Source organism: Phoxinus phoxinus, assembly GCF_949152265.1.
Source record: "Phoxinus phoxinus genome assembly, chromosome: 13".
NCBI lineage: Eukaryota > Metazoa > Chordata > Actinopteri > Cypriniformes > Leuciscidae > Phoxinus > Phoxinus phoxinus.
Window position 1 is genome coordinate 20,329,563 of NC_136888.1, and position 20,093 is coordinate 20,349,655.

Consider the following 20,093-nt stretch of genomic DNA (forward strand, 5'->3'; position numbering starts at 1 on the left):
TTTTTTTTTTCAGTAAGAATGCATTAAAGTTATCAAAGGTGACATTAAAACGTGTGTAATGTTACAAAATATTTCGTTTGTAAATAAATGCTTTTCTTTTAATTTTTTATTCATCAAAGAATCATGAAAATTTGTATCATAGTTTCCAATAGTTACCTGATAGCTGATGTTAGCAATGAAATGGTAAAAAAAATAACGAAAACATAAAACTATTATTCATTTTACATAGATGTCATAACCTATATGTTAACTGACAAATTAAATTACTGCAAATTATAATAGTTTTCTAAAGTAACCTCATCACTTGAAGGAACACAATGGACGAGGTCGAACTGGAAGCCATGTTAATCTTGGACTACATTGGCCACCGTAGGAGTTAAAACGAAATCAGAATTGAGAGGAACAGAAACTAATATTCACTGGATGGTCATATACCTTTTCACCGCTAGATGGGGGTAAAAATCACACAGTGTAGCTTTAAACTTGAAAGAAATAAAGATTTGACATTTATCGTGATAATTATCGATATCGACTGATATAAAAAAAAATTATCGTGATAATTTTTTTGGGCCATATCGCCCAGCCCTACTTCACCGATTAGCATTAAGCTTTGGATCAGTAGAAAACCTGTATTATTTTCGAATTACCATGGTTCCCTGCCTCATGTCCCCCTGAGATGAGAGATTTATGACTTTTTTTGTCTAAAAAAAATCTTTCTATGACGCAAAAAGCGCCATTTCGCGTCATCGGAGTATTTTTTGGCCAAAGGCTAAAAACTACAGCCAGTAGTAGGAGCTAGTTCCGCATGTTTTCCACCTGCCCATAGTGGGTGGGATCTCACTCACAGAATGTACAAAGTGTCAGCCATCTTTTTTTTTTTTTTTAAAGCTAAGCTAACAGGCTCTTGCTCTGTGGAGAAAGCTAAGTAGTAGGGGTGACCATACGTCCTCTTTTTCCCGGACATGTCCGGCCGGGACTGCCTAGGCTCTTCCTCCCGACCAGCTGCTTCAACAGAGGAGCAAGACCCGCCCGGCGGTCAGGAGGAAGAGCCCGGGCAGACTCGTCACGGAAATTTACGATAAAACGGTCCTCTTTTCAGTTTCGAGTCAACTAGTAGCCTATTTGTATCAATGCTTTCGATACTGGCCTCTGGAACCGGTAGGTGTTGCCTTTTGTAGGGCAGCAAAGCAAGTGCATTCTGAGAGTTGTCTTTCATCCACATGAGACAAAAATACATTTTCTGGCTTACTCAGTCTAGAAGGCACCAACTTCTAAAATAATTTCACATTTCTACTACATGCATGACCCAATTGAAATACACATTCATCTTTCCAGCAGTGAAGTATCCCTTTAAAAATGTTTTTTTTTTGTGTGTTCCAAAGATGAATGTAAGTCTTATGGGTTTGGAATGACATTAGGGTGAAAAAAGAAAAAATGCATTTATGGGTTAACTATCCCTTTAAAGTGTGTATGTCAGGTTAAATTTTTAATTAGGATTAACACAAAATAGGTAGGGGAAATACACGTTTGACAAATTGATGTATTGTTTTGTATGTTTTTCGATACCTAAAGGCAGAATATAATAGGGCTGGGCGATATGACCAAAATCTCATATCACGATATAAGTCATCTCATATCCCGATAACGATATATATCACGATATAGTACCTTTTCTGTAAATTCAATCAATTAATAATTTATATATATAATTACTACATGGAAAATACTTTTAGCATAGGCTATATCAAATAAAAGAAAGTATATCCTCAAAAATGTTTTTTATATATATATTTTATATTCTCAAAAAATTTTTTTGATTAAGAATGTAGAAATATAAAATATGAACGAAATATAAAACACTTTTCAAAAACAAATGATTACAGGCCCAACATAAAATATTGCTATAAAATACCAAATGTAAAAATTCAATGGAAGATGTTTAAAATGTAGCAGAAATCAGGGCTCCGAACCTGTTCAATGAACGAAAACAAACAAACGAAATTTTGACAGGAGCATAACCAGAAACGGAAACCAAATTCAATTTAATCATTCTGAACAGACACGCTTATTTGAAATGGCCATTAACCGGTTAACAACGTTATTTTATCGTTCTGTTAACTATTTTAATTTGCCAGTCAACCAATCATGAATTCAAATAGTAGACTGAGCAAATGTGATATTGACGCGCATAGCCTATCCAACGTGAGTGAAATGCCCATGCTCAGCTGTCAGTCATCATTGATAAGTCGCAATGGGAATGCGCTGGCGTTAGTTTTCCATACTGTATGTCACCAACTGTCAAGAAATTAGGCCTACATTTCAGTGAAAATGAATAGCAGGTAATATGCAACTTTTTGTTTTTTGAAACCAGCGGAAATTGCAGGATAGTGTAGATTAGAGCATGGATCCACACAACGTCACATCACGCACTTAAAGCGCTTCTGTGAACGGAGAAAACAGAATAAAGCTAAATATATAAAACTAATATATAGGCCTATATACGAAATATAGGCTATTTGCCTTAAATAATTACAGATTCACAAAACGAAAGGAAGAATTTTGCTGAGCTTCGGATCATGCGACAGGGTCCAAAGTCCACAAAAAGGAAACCGAGATGGTAGAAAAGGGAATCAAGCTTGTTTTCTGTATTTTACGGCTTTACAGTTTTGAATCATTTCTTGCTTATCCGTATGATGACCATAAATTACGGAGTAACGGATTCCTGTTCCTGTGATCGCGCCGACGCTTCACGGCACGCGCACACGTTCTTGCATTGCTAACTTGACATAGCAGCATGTTCATTATCAAAATATAATAGTCAACCAAACATAGAAATTTTACCAATTTAGGAACGAGCTCCTCGGTTTGTCCTGGCTGGTCCTGCTAACACCCGGTTCTCCCTTCGCCATGTTATTCACGTTTCTGCCATTCTCATGGCGGCGTGTAAGATTCATAGACGGTAAGATTGCAGTCCTCCAAATGATGAAAAAGTTTTGCCGTAAACAATGTTTTTTGCGACACCACGATATGAACGATAGAGCATAATATGAATCGATAGACTTTTTATATCGTCCATCCGATATATATCGTCATATCGCACAGCCCTAGAATATAAGATGAAAAAGTTAGTTATTTTCACTGCTCACTTAAAACTGCCCCTCCCCCAAAACGAATCGCTTGACGTCATATGAGGGAGACGTCTCCCCAGGTCGCTGAGCTGTGTTGATAATTGTATGAGTTATAGAGCGAGAGAATTAGTGATTAGGACATTTATTTATTTTTTTAAGTTAGGTAGTTAGTATACGCAGGAGTATTACCACGATGGTGAATTACTACGTTTGTGATGGGTGCAAAAACACAGTTAAAAGAGTCCACTGTGTTCCGTGCCTGGGTCAACTTTGTTCGGAGCAAATGCGCTGACTTCAGTTCTGCTTCGGTATCCAAGACTTCGGTCATTTGCAGCGGCCATTTTTGGTTGGAGTTCGGTTGGAGATCTCATGAGTTATAAAATGGGATTTAAAACCCGAGTGAGACTGGTAGCTGATGTGGTGCCTACGGTGTATGCTACTGCAGTCGATCGCGCCTCTCTCTCCCTCCCTCTCTCTCACACACACACACACAACATATTCCAGCATTGCAATCTTGACATCGCAACCTGTTCATTATAGCCACTGAGCTTCAGAGCTAAGGCGGAGCTACAGATTAGGTGTCCCTAAATAACCCGCGTATAACAGTAGTTCCGCATTAATTAATTTGCACGCGAGTTTTATTTATTTTTATACCGTGTATTCTCCGTGTATATTCATGCACCGTACCGTTTCGGTTCAATACGAATACATGTACCGTTCCACCTCTAAGTTATGCCTATAGCTACTTACCAGAAACCTGACCAACTCTCCACTGGTTCTCTTCACGCCAGATATTTGTTTCTTCGATAGGAATTATTTACATTTCTGTTTGGCTCCTCATCTGTCTCCCGCCTGGGAGGCTCAAAATTGAATGGCTGTGGGCCATCGTATAGGTTTGAGGGGGATTATGGACCTCCTCAGACTCAAAACTCTCCATACTTGAATAGAACTTTGTTGGCACGTCTCCCTCATATGACGTCACAGCTCAGCTGTGTTTTAAAAATATGATCTTGACAGAAATGGCTATAAAGCTTATTGTAGGGCAGTTACAGTAATAATTTTAATTATAATTACATTTTCACTCAGACATCTAAACCTTATTTAATATATAAAAAAAATTTAACCTGACATACACACTTTAAGGGAAGTTTGGTGAACTACAGTGGACTTGAAAATGGCAAGCAAATAGCACACGTTACTTCCATAGGTTTGTAATACCCAGGGGAGAAAGTGGTTCACCTAACTAAAAAATACCCATATGAGTGTTTTCCGTTCATTTAGGTGAAATTAAGAATGTTTAATGATGTCTTATCCTCTCAGGATGGAGAACACAGTGGACCAGTGAACAGCGTCCAGTGGCATCCAGAGGACTCAGTGTTATACAGTGGCTCAGATGACACACACATAGCCGAATGGGACCTGCAGAAAGGAAAAGTTATTTGGTGAGTGTGTGCAGTTATTTGTGGTGGATGTTTGACCAAAATGGGTTTCCTCTGGTTTTATTCAACGTAATTTTGTGCATCTAATTTACAAGCAAACATGTTCTGTGTTCAGCAAATGGAAGGCAGACAGATCAGCCATCAGCAGCCTGTGTATAAGTCCTGATGGAAAGCTGCTGCTCTCGGCAGGAATGATCATCAAGATGTGGAACCTGGAGACTAAGGAAGTGTACAGGGTGAGTCTGACCTCTATGCTATTAACAGCCACGGGTAAATAAAAACAGAAAAGTTTCAGATTTAACAATACCTCCCAAATTTGCAGAAATTCACAGGCCACTCTACCATGGTAACAACTCTCTGCTTCGCCACAACACGACCCCCAGACAGCAATGGGATGTACTTTCTGTCAGGAGCTGCTCACGACAGGCTCCTGAGTGTGTGGTATGTTACACCTTTACTAGCTAACCATAGCACACAGAAATATACCCATAAAGATCATTTATGGTTTGTGTACAGTTATTACAATTTGGCCTATCTAATAATTAGGGATGCACTGATCCCAAGCACCATTCTTTGTCAGATCGGGTATCGGTCAGTGGTGCATTTCCATTTATTCATTTAGCTGACGCTTTTATCCAAAGCGACTTACAATTGCGATACAATATATCAGAGGTCGCACGCCTCTGGAGCAACTAGGGGTTAAGTGTCTTGCTCAGGGACACATTGGTGTCTCACAGTGGATTCGAACTCGGGTCTCTCACACCAAAGGCATGTGTCTTATCCATTGCGCCATCACCACCCCGTACAGTGACGTAACTCGCTGTTTAACTACCATAGTATGATGCATCGCTGAAGAAAGAAGCTAGCTAGTCATGACTTATTCCCAAAACCGTATAGTCGTAAATTGGTCGTTCAACCACATTAATGATGTCACGCAGGTGGAGTAATAACTACTTTTAATGAATCTGTTTCAGAACAAATGAATGCTAGATGTTTTGCTATAAATTAAGGACATGGCAGCATCTGAGGACTATTTCTCATTTTTCTCCGTTATTTTGATTTTTTTTTCCAGATTCAAGCTAGGCTCATTCTTGCATAGTAGAGCAAGTTCAAAAAACAACAATTGAAATCGCTTGACAAACTAAAAGACGTAAATGACATTTGTATGTATTCTAAATGAGAGACAGATTGCACTGAATGTCAGCTTGCTTATTTTGCTCAAGATAAGGATTTGAGTAGGGGTGCACCGAAAATTTCGGCCGAAAATGGCATTATCTGTTTCGGGCTGAAATAAAAAAGCCAGCCGAAAATGTCAACCGCGCCCTCCCATCCGTGCTCAAGCAGGTTTCACTCACGGTCGAGCTGTTTGCACGCGTCTGCAAAGATTGAGCATGTCAGTGGTATGGAAGTATTTTAAAGTTTCAGATGAGGACAACCAGCGCCGCTGCTCCCACCACACGCATGAGCTGAGAGGGCACCAAAAAATAGCGTAATGAAAAATCAATAATTATAATGCCGATATTATTTCAGTATAGAAATACAGACATCCCAAGTCTCGGAAGTTCCGGGAGTCTCCCTCATATTGATAGCGGCTCACTGATGCCCGCGAATTAGTTAAAATCTCCGGAATCTAGAGCGAGCGCGCCCGCGAGAGTCAGAGACTGTGCTACAAACCGTGTGCACGGCAAAGAGGGAGAGAGAGCAAGAGACCGCGTGCGTGTGCCTCATGAAGCGCATGCAATATAAAATATATATAATAAAATATTTTAGGTTTTATGTATATGTTTAAATATGAATCGCGTTTGTGTGTGTGATGAATGAACTTCATATGCGCGCTGTTGCTAACGTTACTAGTTGTGGATATACTATTAAGTTTTTACTGTAAAATAGACATCAAATAAGCTTTTGTTAGCCAGTTTCTGCTCATATGTTAAATATATAGTATGTTTTGTCAAAAATAAACTCATAAACTATAGATGTTAGTGTTTGTTCCAATGTAACGTTAGGCTATATCAAACTAATGAATCCTTAACTTTGAAATATGTATGATACTTTAAAAAAAGAAAGATTACACTTGAAATATTGTTAAAATTGTAATTGTTGTTGATTTACATGTGAACACTTTTTAATAAAATAGCAAAAATATATTTACAAGGTAGATGTAAATAATCTTTATAGATCAATATAAGCCTTCTCATTAAATTATTTATTATTATTTTTTTATTAGCGACATATTTGGGCAAAGGATGTATTCCAAAACTTTCTGAAAATACAGTAACTAGAAATGTTCACCTTGGATATTATACAATTTGCATGTATAAAAAAAATTGTGAAAAAAAAGAAGTTTCCAAATCTAACTTTGAACCTAGAATGAATGGCTCATATAGCCTATTTGAACAGGATTGGTTTCCAGGTATGACTATGTACTAAAAATGTGCTTTTGACTTTAATTTATATTTGGATTTTATTTATATATATATATATATATATATATATATATATATATATATATATATATATATATATATATATATATATATTAGGGCTGCACAATTTTGAGAAAAAACCTAATTGCGTTTTTTCTGAGAAATATTGCGATTGCGGTGCGATTTTCGATTTTTGCTTTGGATACTTTTAAGTGCATAAAACCTAAAATTATGAATAAAATGTGTTGTTACTTCGACACAGAGAGTTAAATAAACTACATACATAGTTATTTGAGGTAATGAGATTGTTTGATGCTTCGTGATTATTAAATACCTGAACCTAAATACCAAAGAATAAGAAGACATAATGGAAATTAACTTAAACACTTGGTCATTTGTTTTTAAATTCTTTAACACTGAAAAATAGAAAATGAATTCTTATTAGATTTAGATTTACAATTAGAAAAACAAAATAATTCTGTAGTCCACTGCCATTTACTGAACATGAAACTGTTATATTGCACACATTTTAAAATAAGAGTAATAATATAATAAAATAAGTAACGTTAATAAAATAATAGAATTACGGTGAAAAAACGAGACAACACAGACTCGTATCAACAAAAATACTAGGCCATCTTTGGTTAATGTTTCAGAAGTTAAAATGAGAAGAGTTACAGTGTTTCCTTTAGGATGTTTTTAGCAGTGGGGAAAGGTCTGTCCAAACAACAAACACCCCTGATGCTGAGCGTAGCCTATGCTTGCTAAATGGTACCCCTGGAGCCTGTTCCTTAAGTCTGTTTACACCTATAAAAAAAATTTAAAAAATGAGTGATGTGAGGGATTATTGATTGTCAAACAATCTTTTGGATGCCCGCAGCCTGCTCGCAGTGTGAAGCGCGTGTCCGCGCTATTCTCCGACACGCGGTGTGCCCGCTCGCGGTGTGTTTTTACGCTTGTCCGTGCTATTCTCCAACATGCCCGCTCGCGGTGTTCTTTATCAATCAACCAAAGCCGGTCGCGGGGGCACCGCCCTCGCCATCTTTCCATTCACTTCACTTTTGAGACGAGTGCGTCACGTGTGGTGTTTGTCAACGCGCCTTTGGAGAGAAGTGAAAGTGACCGCTCGGCTAGTATCGATACTTCGGGAAATTAGTATTGGTACCGTTCAGATATTTCAGTATTTTCGACAACACTAGTGTTAGCTGCTTTGCTGCTGACAGAAAGCCGGAGCACTGCATACAACCTTGTTTCCATTGCCATTTCTAATTGGCCAGCAAGCCAGGAACGCGAGATTCGACCATTTTGATTGGCTAATAGGTTTGTCACTCAAATGTCAGAGGCGGGGAAAAAAACCTCCGACTCCTGAGGTTAGGTTATTGCGGGAGTTAAAACCTCAATATCGATGCGATAAAGGTTAATCGTGCAGCCCTAATATATATATATAGTCCTCACATTCCTTCTTGTGTGACACACCTGAATGGCTCATTATGCGGGGGCCATTGTCTTTTCAGGTGTGAACCACTTACTATTCATCATGTTGTTGGATCGTCGATGCCCCTGCGCATATTGCCTTCCCAAACAAAAAGTGTTTTACAAAATGTAAATCAATGTATTGTTTTATGTGAATGATTAGGCAGGATGATTTTCACATCATTTTGAAGCCAGAACTCAAACCGACAACTTCCATTAGTCAAAAGTCTTCGGAACACATATTTAGTATGCGTTTTGTGGTCTCATTTCAGCAATTTTTATTTTTTTCAATAACCACGCATAAACATTATTCTCTTAAAAATACAAACATGTACATGTTGCTCACATATTATGGTAGCCCCGTTTGTGCTATATAGAGTGAATTTACACCTTTGTCATTAACATGTTTATAAATAACTGAAAAAATCACAAATGTCAGGGCATTTCAAAACATCCCAAGGGCCCCAAAAACACCTTGGTCCCCAGAGGGTTAAAGCACATGGAAATAATTAATTTTTATGAACTACAGTGTCCCGTTCCTCTGCATTTCATGTGAATATACGTCGCGCTGTACAGTATGTTGAGACTGAGGCGCCAGAACTGCAAACTGATAAAATGGACGATCCTACGATATTTCTTCAAAAGCAGATCGTGGAGACATTTTAATAGTCCACGATCAAAAATCGTAATATCGCACACCCCTAGCCAGAACACTAAGAACTATAATTTAATGTGACATAGAGATGAATATTGAAGTCGTTAAATTCAAGTTCATGTCAGTGTTTCCCTCCGCTGCGGCTGTCGGTCATTCTGCATGCAGCACTCAAACTTGCTGGAGTAGAGAGCACTTTGAATTGTTCTTCACGCGCATAGTAACTGAAATTTAAAACTGTTAAAAGAAAATGCTAAATAAACTTGCAATGGTATAATATACTACGCATCAATATCTCTTCCCTTTTTGCTTTGAACTTTTTAATGCTATGCGACTCCATGTTGCTTCAATCGCATCATTCTGCTCATACTTGTTTTTTATGAATGTATTTTACAACAATACAAGGAAAATTGGCTACACTTTTTTTTTACTAATCTCCACTAAATGTTTTTTTCCCTAAATGTTTAGATTTAATACAATTATTGTGCACTCAGGATTTTTCTAGAGAAGCTTTTGCTGCTGATTTTTCCACTAATCTAGTTTATAATAGTATTTTATCACGGCCGATACTCAGAATTTTTGTTATCGGTTCTGATAAAATGGTGTCGGTGCATCCCTATTAATCGTGTTAAATTATTGTGATTACAATATTAAAGGGATAGTTCACCCGAAAATGTTTATTTACTCACCCTCAACCATCCTAGGTGTATATGACATACTACTTTCAGACAAATAGGCTCGTTCACTACCGTGAAGATGGCGAGTCTGCATCGTCAACTTCATCTTTGCAGCCTAGTCCGACACAAACTCTAGTTTATTAAACCATTAAAATGTCTCCTTGCTATATTTGACATTCATAATCGTTACTTTTGCTGATTCTTTGTGGCAAGCTTTATTCGTGTGCTTGAGTGCGGAATAGGCTATATATATTACGTAAACGCTCATTATGGTTTAGTATTCTCTCTCCAGTATATATTTAAGTAATTGTATTAAAGGACAATTCTGGCCCAAAATGAACCTAGGGGTTAATAACACATGGGTACCGAGTCAACCGTTCTCTGGGATGTTTTCATGCTAATCGAATGTACCCAGTTTTAGCTCGAACCACTGATTAGCTTATAACGCTAGCATATAGGGCATAGAGTAAGTAAAAAAAAATCGCTAGTTAATACCACTAACAAGGCTCAAAATAGCCCCTCACTAACACAGTAGCATAATGAGGGACCCTTGTGCAATAATTTTGACTTGCATGATTTAAAGATCTAAGTGCCCTAGCAGGACAGTATGGCACAATAAGATCACAAATATACATTGGTGCACGGCCAGACAACGCCTTATAAACAAACATAAGGATCTTAAAATCAACTCTAAACTTAAGGATCTTAAAATCAACTCTAAACTTAAGGATCTTAAAATCAACTCTAAACTTAATGGGAAGCCAGTGAAGGGATGCCAAAACAGGAGAAATATGATCCCTCTTTTTAGACCCAGTCAAAAGTCTTGCGGCCGCATTTTGAATAATTTGTAATCGAGATAGTGAAGATTGAGGAAGACCAGAATAAAGTTGCAATAGTCTAATCGTGATGTTACAAATGCATGAATTGCAACTTGTAAATCTTTGCTTGAAAGGAGGTTCTTCAACTTTGCAGTAGATCTTAAATGGTAAAATCTTCCTCTTATAACAGCACTAATTTGTTTATCAAAAAATAGTGAGGAGTAAAAAATCACTCCAAGATTTTTGATTTGTTTGCATACTTTTGTTGAGACGTATCTGTATAGAAATCTGAGGCTCAATAAACTGATGTCTGATTGAGTTCCTTCTGTGCTCCTCAGGCAGGTGAGGTCTGATGGCAAGGATAAGAACTCTGTGGTGTCATTTACTCTGACAGATGAACCCCAACACATAGATCTTCAGACATCCAGCCACAAAGAGGAGGTGAGGATTTAATGGGCTGCTTCATCATCCATGATTGGAGTTATGTGCTTAGGTTTTGACACCTCTCTGTATGTTTCTCAGGCTATGAGGTTAGCAGTGGTGTGTAAGGATGGTCAGCTTCATCTCTTTGAGCACTTTCTGAATGGGTGAGTCTGTCCATCTTCCATTTATCAGTGTGAATGGAACAGTTCAGTGAATTTAAAACAGTTCAGTGAGGTTCATGTTGATATTTTTCTTCCTCAGGATATGTAAGAAGCCACTGTCACCAGTGTGCTCCCTCCAGGTGTCCACTATGAAGGGAGACTCGCCTGTGCCAGTGCCTCTGCTCGCAGCAGCTTTGTGTGCAGACAGACAGAACCTAAAGCTGGCATACGGACATCACCTGCAGCCTGTCATGGAGAAAACTGTAAGTTCAGCAGAAATTGATAATTGGTTTAAGTGAGTTATTCAGTTGTAAAATGTTCTAACATGCCGTCTCTTCCCACAGCCATTTAACACGTCAGAAAGACATGCGTGCTTAGTCCGAGATGTACTTTCCACACTTTCTCTCTCTGTAGACATGGCTGTCTCCAAGGTAAGACCCCATCTGTGCCATCAATAAATGCTTTGTTACATATTTAGGGATGGGAATTGATAAGAATTTAACGATTCCGATACCATTATCGATATTGCTTATCGATCCGATTCCTTATCAATTCCTTAAATTTGTTTGTATTAACTCGCTTTAATATCTGATCAAATTGATAATTTTCACATTCATTGGTCCGGACAAAAAATAAAAATAAAACTGCATTTATGTGCCATAACTAAAAAACACAGACTGAAAACAGTTAAGGAAGAGCTTGTGCTTTTTGGAATATTAACAGTGCTCATTTGGATTAGGCTATTGAGTTACTAAAACAAACTTTGTCAAATACACAGGTTTTTTTCACATTTTGAACGTTTTTGTTTCCATTTGTTTAATTTCAAGATCTGATGTGACTTAGCCATTGCTGTTTTTACAGCTACAAAGCTGGGAGCACTAAATGATATTCAGTCACATTATACACGCTTTTAACATTAAATAAAGCACATAAATAGTACCTATTATCATTGCCACACTTTGAGATTGTTGTTCCAGCGCGACGTCGCAGTAAAATAGGATCTGTTTCAAATAGAATCGTTGCGTGTTGCGGCTGGTTAAACTTTGATTAACATGGACAATTATACTTTTTATCACGTGTCGCACCGTCGCGTCGCATGTAGTTTTAGGATGCGGTCAGAGCGCTTCTGCCTCGATGCCATGTTTTCTCATAGTGTTTGCTACATTCTGAACCAAAACAACGCAGCACGTGTGTAACGTCGTGTCACATTTGAACGAGCGGAATCATTAAGCAGGCATGCTAACGGTTCCAATATGGAAGCTTATGAGTAGCAATATTCAATTTGATATGTAATATGCAAAATGACAATTCAATATGTAAAATGGCAATGCATTTCTGTAATTACATTTACATTTTCCCATACATTTGTGCAACGTTTGGTGCAAAATGAAAATGAAAATGTAATTATATAATTTACATTTGCCATTTCATACACTAGGTTTAATATGTAAATTGAATACATATTTTAACGCTTTATAAGTTGCAAAATGAAAATGTATTACAGAAATGATTAGATATGTGTAACATGTTCAAGCAACAACTGTTGCAAAATGATCATTCAAATGTTATTTTTCTCAATTGCATTTACACTCACAGTCAAGACACTTACGATTGCATTTTCATTCAATGTCCCGCAATGTATGTAGCAAAATTCAATGTGCACATTGAAAATGCATTCCGAGCAGATCACGTCTGTCTCCGCCCCCTCCCGCCATGTCAATCACTGCGTGAAGGCGGGGCACGGGCACGGCAACAGGTAAACATAACGTGCTTTTTGAGATGTTGGAAACATGGCGGCGGCAGAGATAATACGGGCGTTAAATACACTAGCAGATGAAGTGGAGCGTGAACAGAGAAACGGTAGTATTTCCGAAGATTGTTACGCGTATGTAGGTGATAGAACAAATACGTTGTTGGAACGTCTGGGAGAATTGTCTGCCTTATCAGGTGCTGACACCCGTTTGGCTGCTGACATCTTAAATGTGGTGAAAGAACGATTGGGTTAGGGTTAGGTTACTAACCCAATTCTCCCAGACGTTCCAACAACGTATTTGTTCTACCTACATACGCGTAACAATCTTCGGAAATACTACCGTTTCTCTGTTCACGCTCCACTTCATCTGCTAGTGTATTTAACGCCCGTATTATCTCTGCCGCCGCCATGTTTCCAACATCTCAAAAAGCACGTTATGTTTACCTGTTGCCGTGCCCGTGCCCCGCCTTCACGCAGTGATTGACATGGCGGGAGGGGGCGGAGACAGACGTGATCTGCTCGGAATGCATTTTCAATGTGCACATTGAATTTTGCTACATACATTGCGGGACATTGAATGAAAATGCAATCGTAAGTGTCTTGACTGTGAGTGTAAATGCAATTGAGAAAAATAACATTTGAATGATCATTTTGCAACAGTTGTTGCTTGAACATGTTACACATATCTAATCATTTCTGTAATACATTTTCATTTTCATTTTGCAACTTATAAAGCGTTAAAATATGTATTCAATTTACATATTAAACCTAGTGTATGAAATGGCAAATGTAAATTATATAATTGCATTTTCATTTTGCACCAAACGTTGCACAAATGTATGGGAAAATGTAAATGTAATTACAGAAATGCATTGCCATTTTACATATTGAATTGTCATTTTGCATATTACATATCAAATTGAATATTGCTACTCATAAGCTTCCATATTCCAAGGAATCGATTCACTGGGCACCGGTTCTGAAGAAGAACCGGTTCTCGGTTCCCATCCCTATACATATTGTTCATTTGACATTCATTTTCAAACAGTATCTGCAGTGTTGTATACCATATTTGTAAAACTATTAACCTTTTGACGCGTACGATCACTAGGGGGCGATTTATTGTTTGCGATATACCGGTAAAAATTCTCCTCACGATAAGAATTTGTCTTCCCGCGATAACGATAAAGCCGCCTTGATGACGTATTTCTGTTTGGGACCCATTCGCAGCTCAGTGCAGAGCGAAAACAACTATGGCGGAAGGCAGACGTGAAGCTGAGGCGGAGTTTATCGCTAAATGAGGAACTACCTCTACAATATGGAACTGGTACACACAAATATTTTCACTCGCCGAACACTGAGCGCTTGAGTTTCGCTCTCCGTCAAGCGGTCCGTAAAGCGCACTATTTCAGTTCATCTCAATGAATGCACAGTGTATTTGACGCACAGTAAACACTAGTGTGAGGCGCTTGACTTGCTCAAATATTAAATCGTTTTAAGTCCATATCATCCCTAACGAGCACACCGGTGTGATTAGTCTTGGCTGGTCCCTGGAGTGTACGAACCACACAGGTGTGATTAGAACGTTCAGTGCATCACGTGATCAGCTGCTAAATTCAAATGTGCTTTCGTACGTTGGCTAAAACTGAGCCAGACTCGCTCTGCGCTTGTCACATATAACAGCTATTCAGTGTTTTCAACCATATAAGGTTTATTTTAGGTTTCAGACATTAAAATACTCACAAGTACTGGCAAAACAATACATTTATAGTTTGTAAAATACACAGTCGATGAAAGCGTCTAATAATTCTTTCAAATATAAATTGGCGAAGTGTTTTATTCATATCAGATACACATTGTGTAGGTAACTATAACGTTTACTCTATTATTCTCCCACTTCACCGGCCACTTTAATGTATTTCGGGAGAAGTGGATGAATTTACGTGTTGTAAATCTGACAGATCCGATTCTCTGAATTGCGGCACAAACTAACATGGCGGTGCCCATCGCTCATATAGATCAACTAACGATCATTATAAAGGTTTTTAAATGACAAAATACATTTTCTGGCACATATTTGAGAATCGGAATATCAGGTAGGTGATGAAATGGTTTACAAGTTTGTGAATATCCTGAATAAAAGAAATAAAGCGATACATCTGTCATACAGTGCTATTGTGGCTGCGGTGTCTTGTGACAAGCATGATGCAACGCCTTGGAAATAAGATTGATGCGTAACTCTGGGGGCTTTTTTTAACTTGCGTGTGAAAGGGTTAAAAACTGCTTTGTTTCTGATTCTGTATAATTACACATTCCTTTCTTTAATCTGTATATATATTTGTAACATTTGTCACACTGCAGAACAATTTAAGTGAACCAAAAAAAAATAGAAAAAGGTGATTTTTAAAATAGTTAAATATTTTGAACAGGGGTGTCAAAACTCAGTCCTGGACGACCTTAGCTCTAACTTGCCTCAACTCATCTGCCTGAAGTTTCTAGTATGCCTAGAAAAACCTTGATTAGCTGGTTCAGGTGTTTAATTGGAGTTAGTTAAACTTTGCTGGAGAGTGGCCCTCCAGGAGCAGGATTGAACACCCCTGATTTAGAAGAAATGTTAACCGGTTACAGCATATGAAATGTACACTACAGTTCAAAAAGTCGACAAGATTTAAAAGGAAAAGTCTCTTATACTCACTGAGTAGTCGCTCACTCACTTAGTTTATTCAAAAATAATTATTTATAATATTCTACAACATTCACTATTTTAATCATTTAAAAGCTGACGTTTAAGCAGCCATTACTCCAGTCCCCAGTGTCACACGATCCTTCATAAATCTTTTTATTTTGCTGATTTGCTGCTCAAGAAACACTTCTTACTGTTATTATCAGTTTTAAAAATTATTTTTTTTGGAAACTGATGCATTTTTTTTTCAGGATTCTTTGAATAGTTTAAAAAACAGCATTTACTTGAAAGGGAAATCTTATGTAACAATGTTAATGTCTTAAAATTAAGTTTTATTCAAAGATGCATTCATTTGAGTGACCGTAAAGAATAAAGTTCCTGAACCCAAACTTTTGAACAGTATTGTATATAAAGGAAAAAACAAAACTCAAATAAAATTGTTAAAGGGGTGGTTCAGGATTTTGGACATCGGACCTCATTTTCAAGTTAGCCTAGTTGTTATTCATCAGTGGAGACAGTTTTCAAAAATGTTCATCCAGTCCTTCCAGTTGCATAGTTCGCCGATGCTAGGCTAGCGCGAGTCAACGGTATAAGCTAGCCTGCCATTAAAAACTGTTTTACCCACTCCACAGTACACCAAAATCAAATAAATGATAACGCCAGACTGTCGATGTAAATATCTGTTGAGAGAATAATGTTAGAAATCAAACTACCCTTTCATTGCATTGCAATAGTTACATTTTGTTCCCTGTATTTATTAGCACAGTCTACAGCAGCGGCGGAGTGATATTAAGTTACCTAGGCAACCGAGAGAGTCTCCACATGACGCAAGTGTATTTATCTGCCGCTGACACTCATCACTACAGAAGCAGAGTAAGAAGAGTAAGATTTCACTAAGAAATCAACACAGGACTATGGCCACGTTTGAAAGCCATGCCAATGTTTCAGACTTTGGAGACGAGAAATGTGTTTTATTCAACGAACCGTACATGTATGAGCCGGAATACACAGACGAAGAACTAATCGAGATGGATGCTAAAAGGGCAGAAATTGAACTGTAATGTTACGTTACCTCCACTAATGTTGTCATTGTCATTCTATCTGTTATGAAAGGGACTAGCTTCATAGATAGCTATAGTAGCCTAACAAAAGTTATTACCTGTTCATCTGCTGTTGGTGCACCTGGAAAGACGGCTGGAACTGTATTCCTTGTCAGTGACTTATGAACATTTCGATTATGGGGGTTTTCAAAGTCGTCTGGTCTAAAATAATCACTACAAATTCGCACCTTTAATAGTCTCTGCCGGTGTCTCGTTGTCCAAGCCAGCAGAAAGAAGTCACAGTTGGTTCCTTTCTGGGTCTCTCAATGGAAATTTGTGGAAACTTTTTGCATGACCATCTATTTGGTTTATTTTTACAATTTCGAAATGCACAACGAATCACCATGTTGCCAATTCCTTAGTTTACAATCAAATGTTTTTCAATATCGTTGTTCATGGCTACTACTAGCTAGCTAGACGTCCCGTCTGTAGTGCGCGCTTCTGTTCTGTGTTTACTTTTCGGCGCAGTACTACTAACCGGAGCAAAGTAAAATTCCGCCGCTGCTGAGAAACTAGTTCCTGTAAATGTAATGCGATCATTGAGATGTAAGAGTACCGGTAAGTTACTTTGATTTCTAACATTATTCTCTCAATAGACATTTACATCGACAGTCTGGCGTTATAATTTATTTGCTTTTGGTGTACTGTGGAGTGGGTAAAACTGTTTTTAATGGCAGGCTAGCTTATACCGTTGATTCGCGCTAGCCTAGCATCGGCGAACTATGCAACTGGAAGGACTGGATGAAATTTTTTGAAAACTGTCTCCACTGATGAATAACAACTAGGCTAACTTGAAAATGAGGTCCGATGTCCAAAATCCCGAACCACCCCTTTAAATAAGTTCATGGACAAATTATTAAATCAACTACTCATTTCCTCTGTAACACTGGTACGGTAATGGTTTAAAAAAATGTTTTTTACTGTGTATTTATTTGAACATCATTTTCCAGGTGAAGACACCAGTTGTTAATCAAAAAAGCAAAGTTTTAATGCCAGGACTAACAGGACACAAGGCACCAATCAAATTAACTCCCAATGAAGCAGAGAAAAGGAAAAAAGAGACCAGTACCACAGAGGTAAGACTCCAGAAAATTTGTGTAAAATGCTTAAATTATATTTCCCAAGAATTAAATTAAGGAATTTTGAATATATGAAAAAACCTCTCCATCATACTCTAGTTGTCTATCGAGGAGCGGTTGGAGCAGATTGAGTTGAGTGGCGGCAGGAAAGGTGCTGCTAAAGGCTCGTCCTCCCTGCAGACGGACAGCTTTGCTGTACTGCTTGTTCAAGGCCTAGAGAGCAAAGACGAAAAGATCCTTAATGTAAGTCACACTCCTCTCGCTACAAACATACACAACAGATTGTTATCTGTGCATAGACCCTTTGTCAATGAACACTGTTCATGTTCTCATTCTGATTTGATTCATTCTAACAGAAAATATTTCAAACCAAAAAAGAGATATTGATAAAGAACACTGTTTCCCGGTTACCACCCCCAGCTATCCTGCCATTGCTGGAAGAGGTATGTTGACATTGTTAAATAATATTAAGTATTTAAACAAACTAGAAAAATCGTACTGATCCAAAGCTTTTGATTAGTATATATTATATACATTTAAATTATTCTATGGTTGTTTCCTTAGCTGTCCAGAAGACTGCAGGGGCATCCGTTCGCGTGAGTATATTTTTGTTTTTTGTTCATTTTAAGGTTTTAAGGTATTCATGCTTTTGTAACATGATTCTTTTACTGTGTGCAGGGCCTTGCTTATAGTTCAGTGGTTTAAGGCTGTACTTACACAACACGCATCATACTTGTCTTCGGTAAGTGCGTGTGTACATCTATACCTGTCAAAAAGATTTGCATAATCCAGATCTTAATGTTGCGCCAGTGCTTATTTAGTCTTGTATCCACGGTAGATAATATTTGTCATTTTTTGGGGGGTTCCTCATTTGGTCTGTTCGTCTTGTTTCCCCATAGCTCCCGGATCTCGTGTCTCAGTTGGGCTTGATCTACCATATGATTGAGAGCAGGGTAAAGTTATATCATCAGCTCAGCAGGCTTCATGGCAAACTGTTCCTGCTTATGTCACAGGTGAGCTGCTCAAACACAAGCAACCAGAACAAATGGTTTAAAGGGATAGTTCACCTAAGAATGAAAAACAATTCTCACTTTTGCATATTTTTCCACTAGGTGGCGACCAGCAGCAGCGCTCAGAAAACTGATGTTGATCGCACAGCAAAACTGGTTTATGAAGAAGGTAATGAGCTCTTTTTCTTTCTTTTTTTTTGTAGTAAAATACACTCAAATATAATGAACAAATAAAATTAAGACTAATAGAGGGTATGCATTGCCATCACTTTCCCACTGGAACACGCCCCGTCAGCTGGACTGAGTGGCAAAAGAACTGCTGCGTGACTGGATTTTTATAGGGAAACAGCGAAAACGCAAGTAAAACGAACAATTATCAGTTTAAAGGTTAGAACTGTGACGGTGTCAGTTTTTCACCACCGCGGTGGTAATGGACCAACTACCGGCGGTGGCGTGGTGGTTGGGGAGGTTGTTTGAAGTGTTTATTTGAGCAATTCCGTCAAAAAAAAAAACCCGCTTAAGCACACTAAGGCCTGTAAAGCAGAAAAAAAGCTCTGCTTTTTACTAAAAGCAGAGAGTTGGCTAGTCTGTTTCTTTTCGTTTTGAATTGTTTTGTTTAAAAATAAACAATTCAAGCTTTCTATATGGAATAACTATTGGAATATTGTTAAATTCGCTGATAATCGGGTGACCAGATCGCAAACCAGAATTCAAAGCCGATAAAGCTTAAATTTAGCCTTTGGGCTCACGCACAACTCATTCTTCATGAATCCAAATGTTTCCATGGCTCCGATGTAACATTTAATTGCTAACCTATTATTTATTTTGTGTAAACAGCTTTATGCTTCACTCATGTCATAATATTCATGTAAAATAGCATGCCACGTAAAACTGAGGTGGTGCGGTTGTCAAGTTTACCAACACAGCCCTAAGTTGTACTCGATGTAGTGTTCCTTAAGCCTGGAACACACCAAGCTGACGCCGACGAACTAGCGCAGATGAAAGCTGAATTTGTCGCCTCGCATCGGGGTAAAAAACTGCACTTGAACACACTGAGAAGTGAGAACTATTGCCGACTGTCAGCTGGAATGCGCGTTCTGCGCCTTCGTGTAAATGTGAAAACTGTATTTCTGCAGATATATTTGTCATTCAAAAAGGGAAACCGACGCTGCAGGCTGTAGATACACAAACCGTAAACAAAGCAGTGCGTGCTTTTGAATATCAATCCTGCTACACACTTTCTTTATTCCACTCCGCTCATGTTGATATTG

The 20,093-nt window shown here is 38.1% G+C and overlaps 1 protein-coding gene across 1 annotated transcript in view; it reads left to right on the top strand.

Moving 5' to 3' along the window:
* wdr43 (WD repeat domain 43) overlaps positions 1-20,093 on the top strand; it is a 28,869-nt gene that overhangs the window by 4,559 nt on the left and 4,217 nt on the right. Inside the window, exons 3-16 of the mRNA XM_079631940.1 lie at positions 4,449-4,570; positions 4,683-4,803; positions 4,890-5,008; positions 10,952-11,054; positions 11,136-11,200; positions 11,298-11,460; positions 11,542-11,628; positions 17,684-17,809; positions 17,912-18,055; positions 18,169-18,255; positions 18,377-18,408; positions 18,491-18,554; positions 18,712-18,825; positions 18,925-18,991. Of these exons, the coding sequence (XP_079488066.1) occupies positions 4,449-4,570; positions 4,683-4,803; positions 4,890-5,008; positions 10,952-11,054; positions 11,136-11,200; positions 11,298-11,460; positions 11,542-11,628; positions 17,684-17,809; positions 17,912-18,055; positions 18,169-18,255; positions 18,377-18,408; positions 18,491-18,554; positions 18,712-18,825; positions 18,925-18,991 (1,414 nt within the window). The remainder of the gene's footprint in view (positions 1-4,448; positions 4,571-4,682; positions 4,804-4,889; positions 5,009-10,951; positions 11,055-11,135; positions 11,201-11,297; positions 11,461-11,541; positions 11,629-17,683; positions 17,810-17,911; positions 18,056-18,168; positions 18,256-18,376; positions 18,409-18,490; positions 18,555-18,711; positions 18,826-18,924; positions 18,992-20,093) is intronic.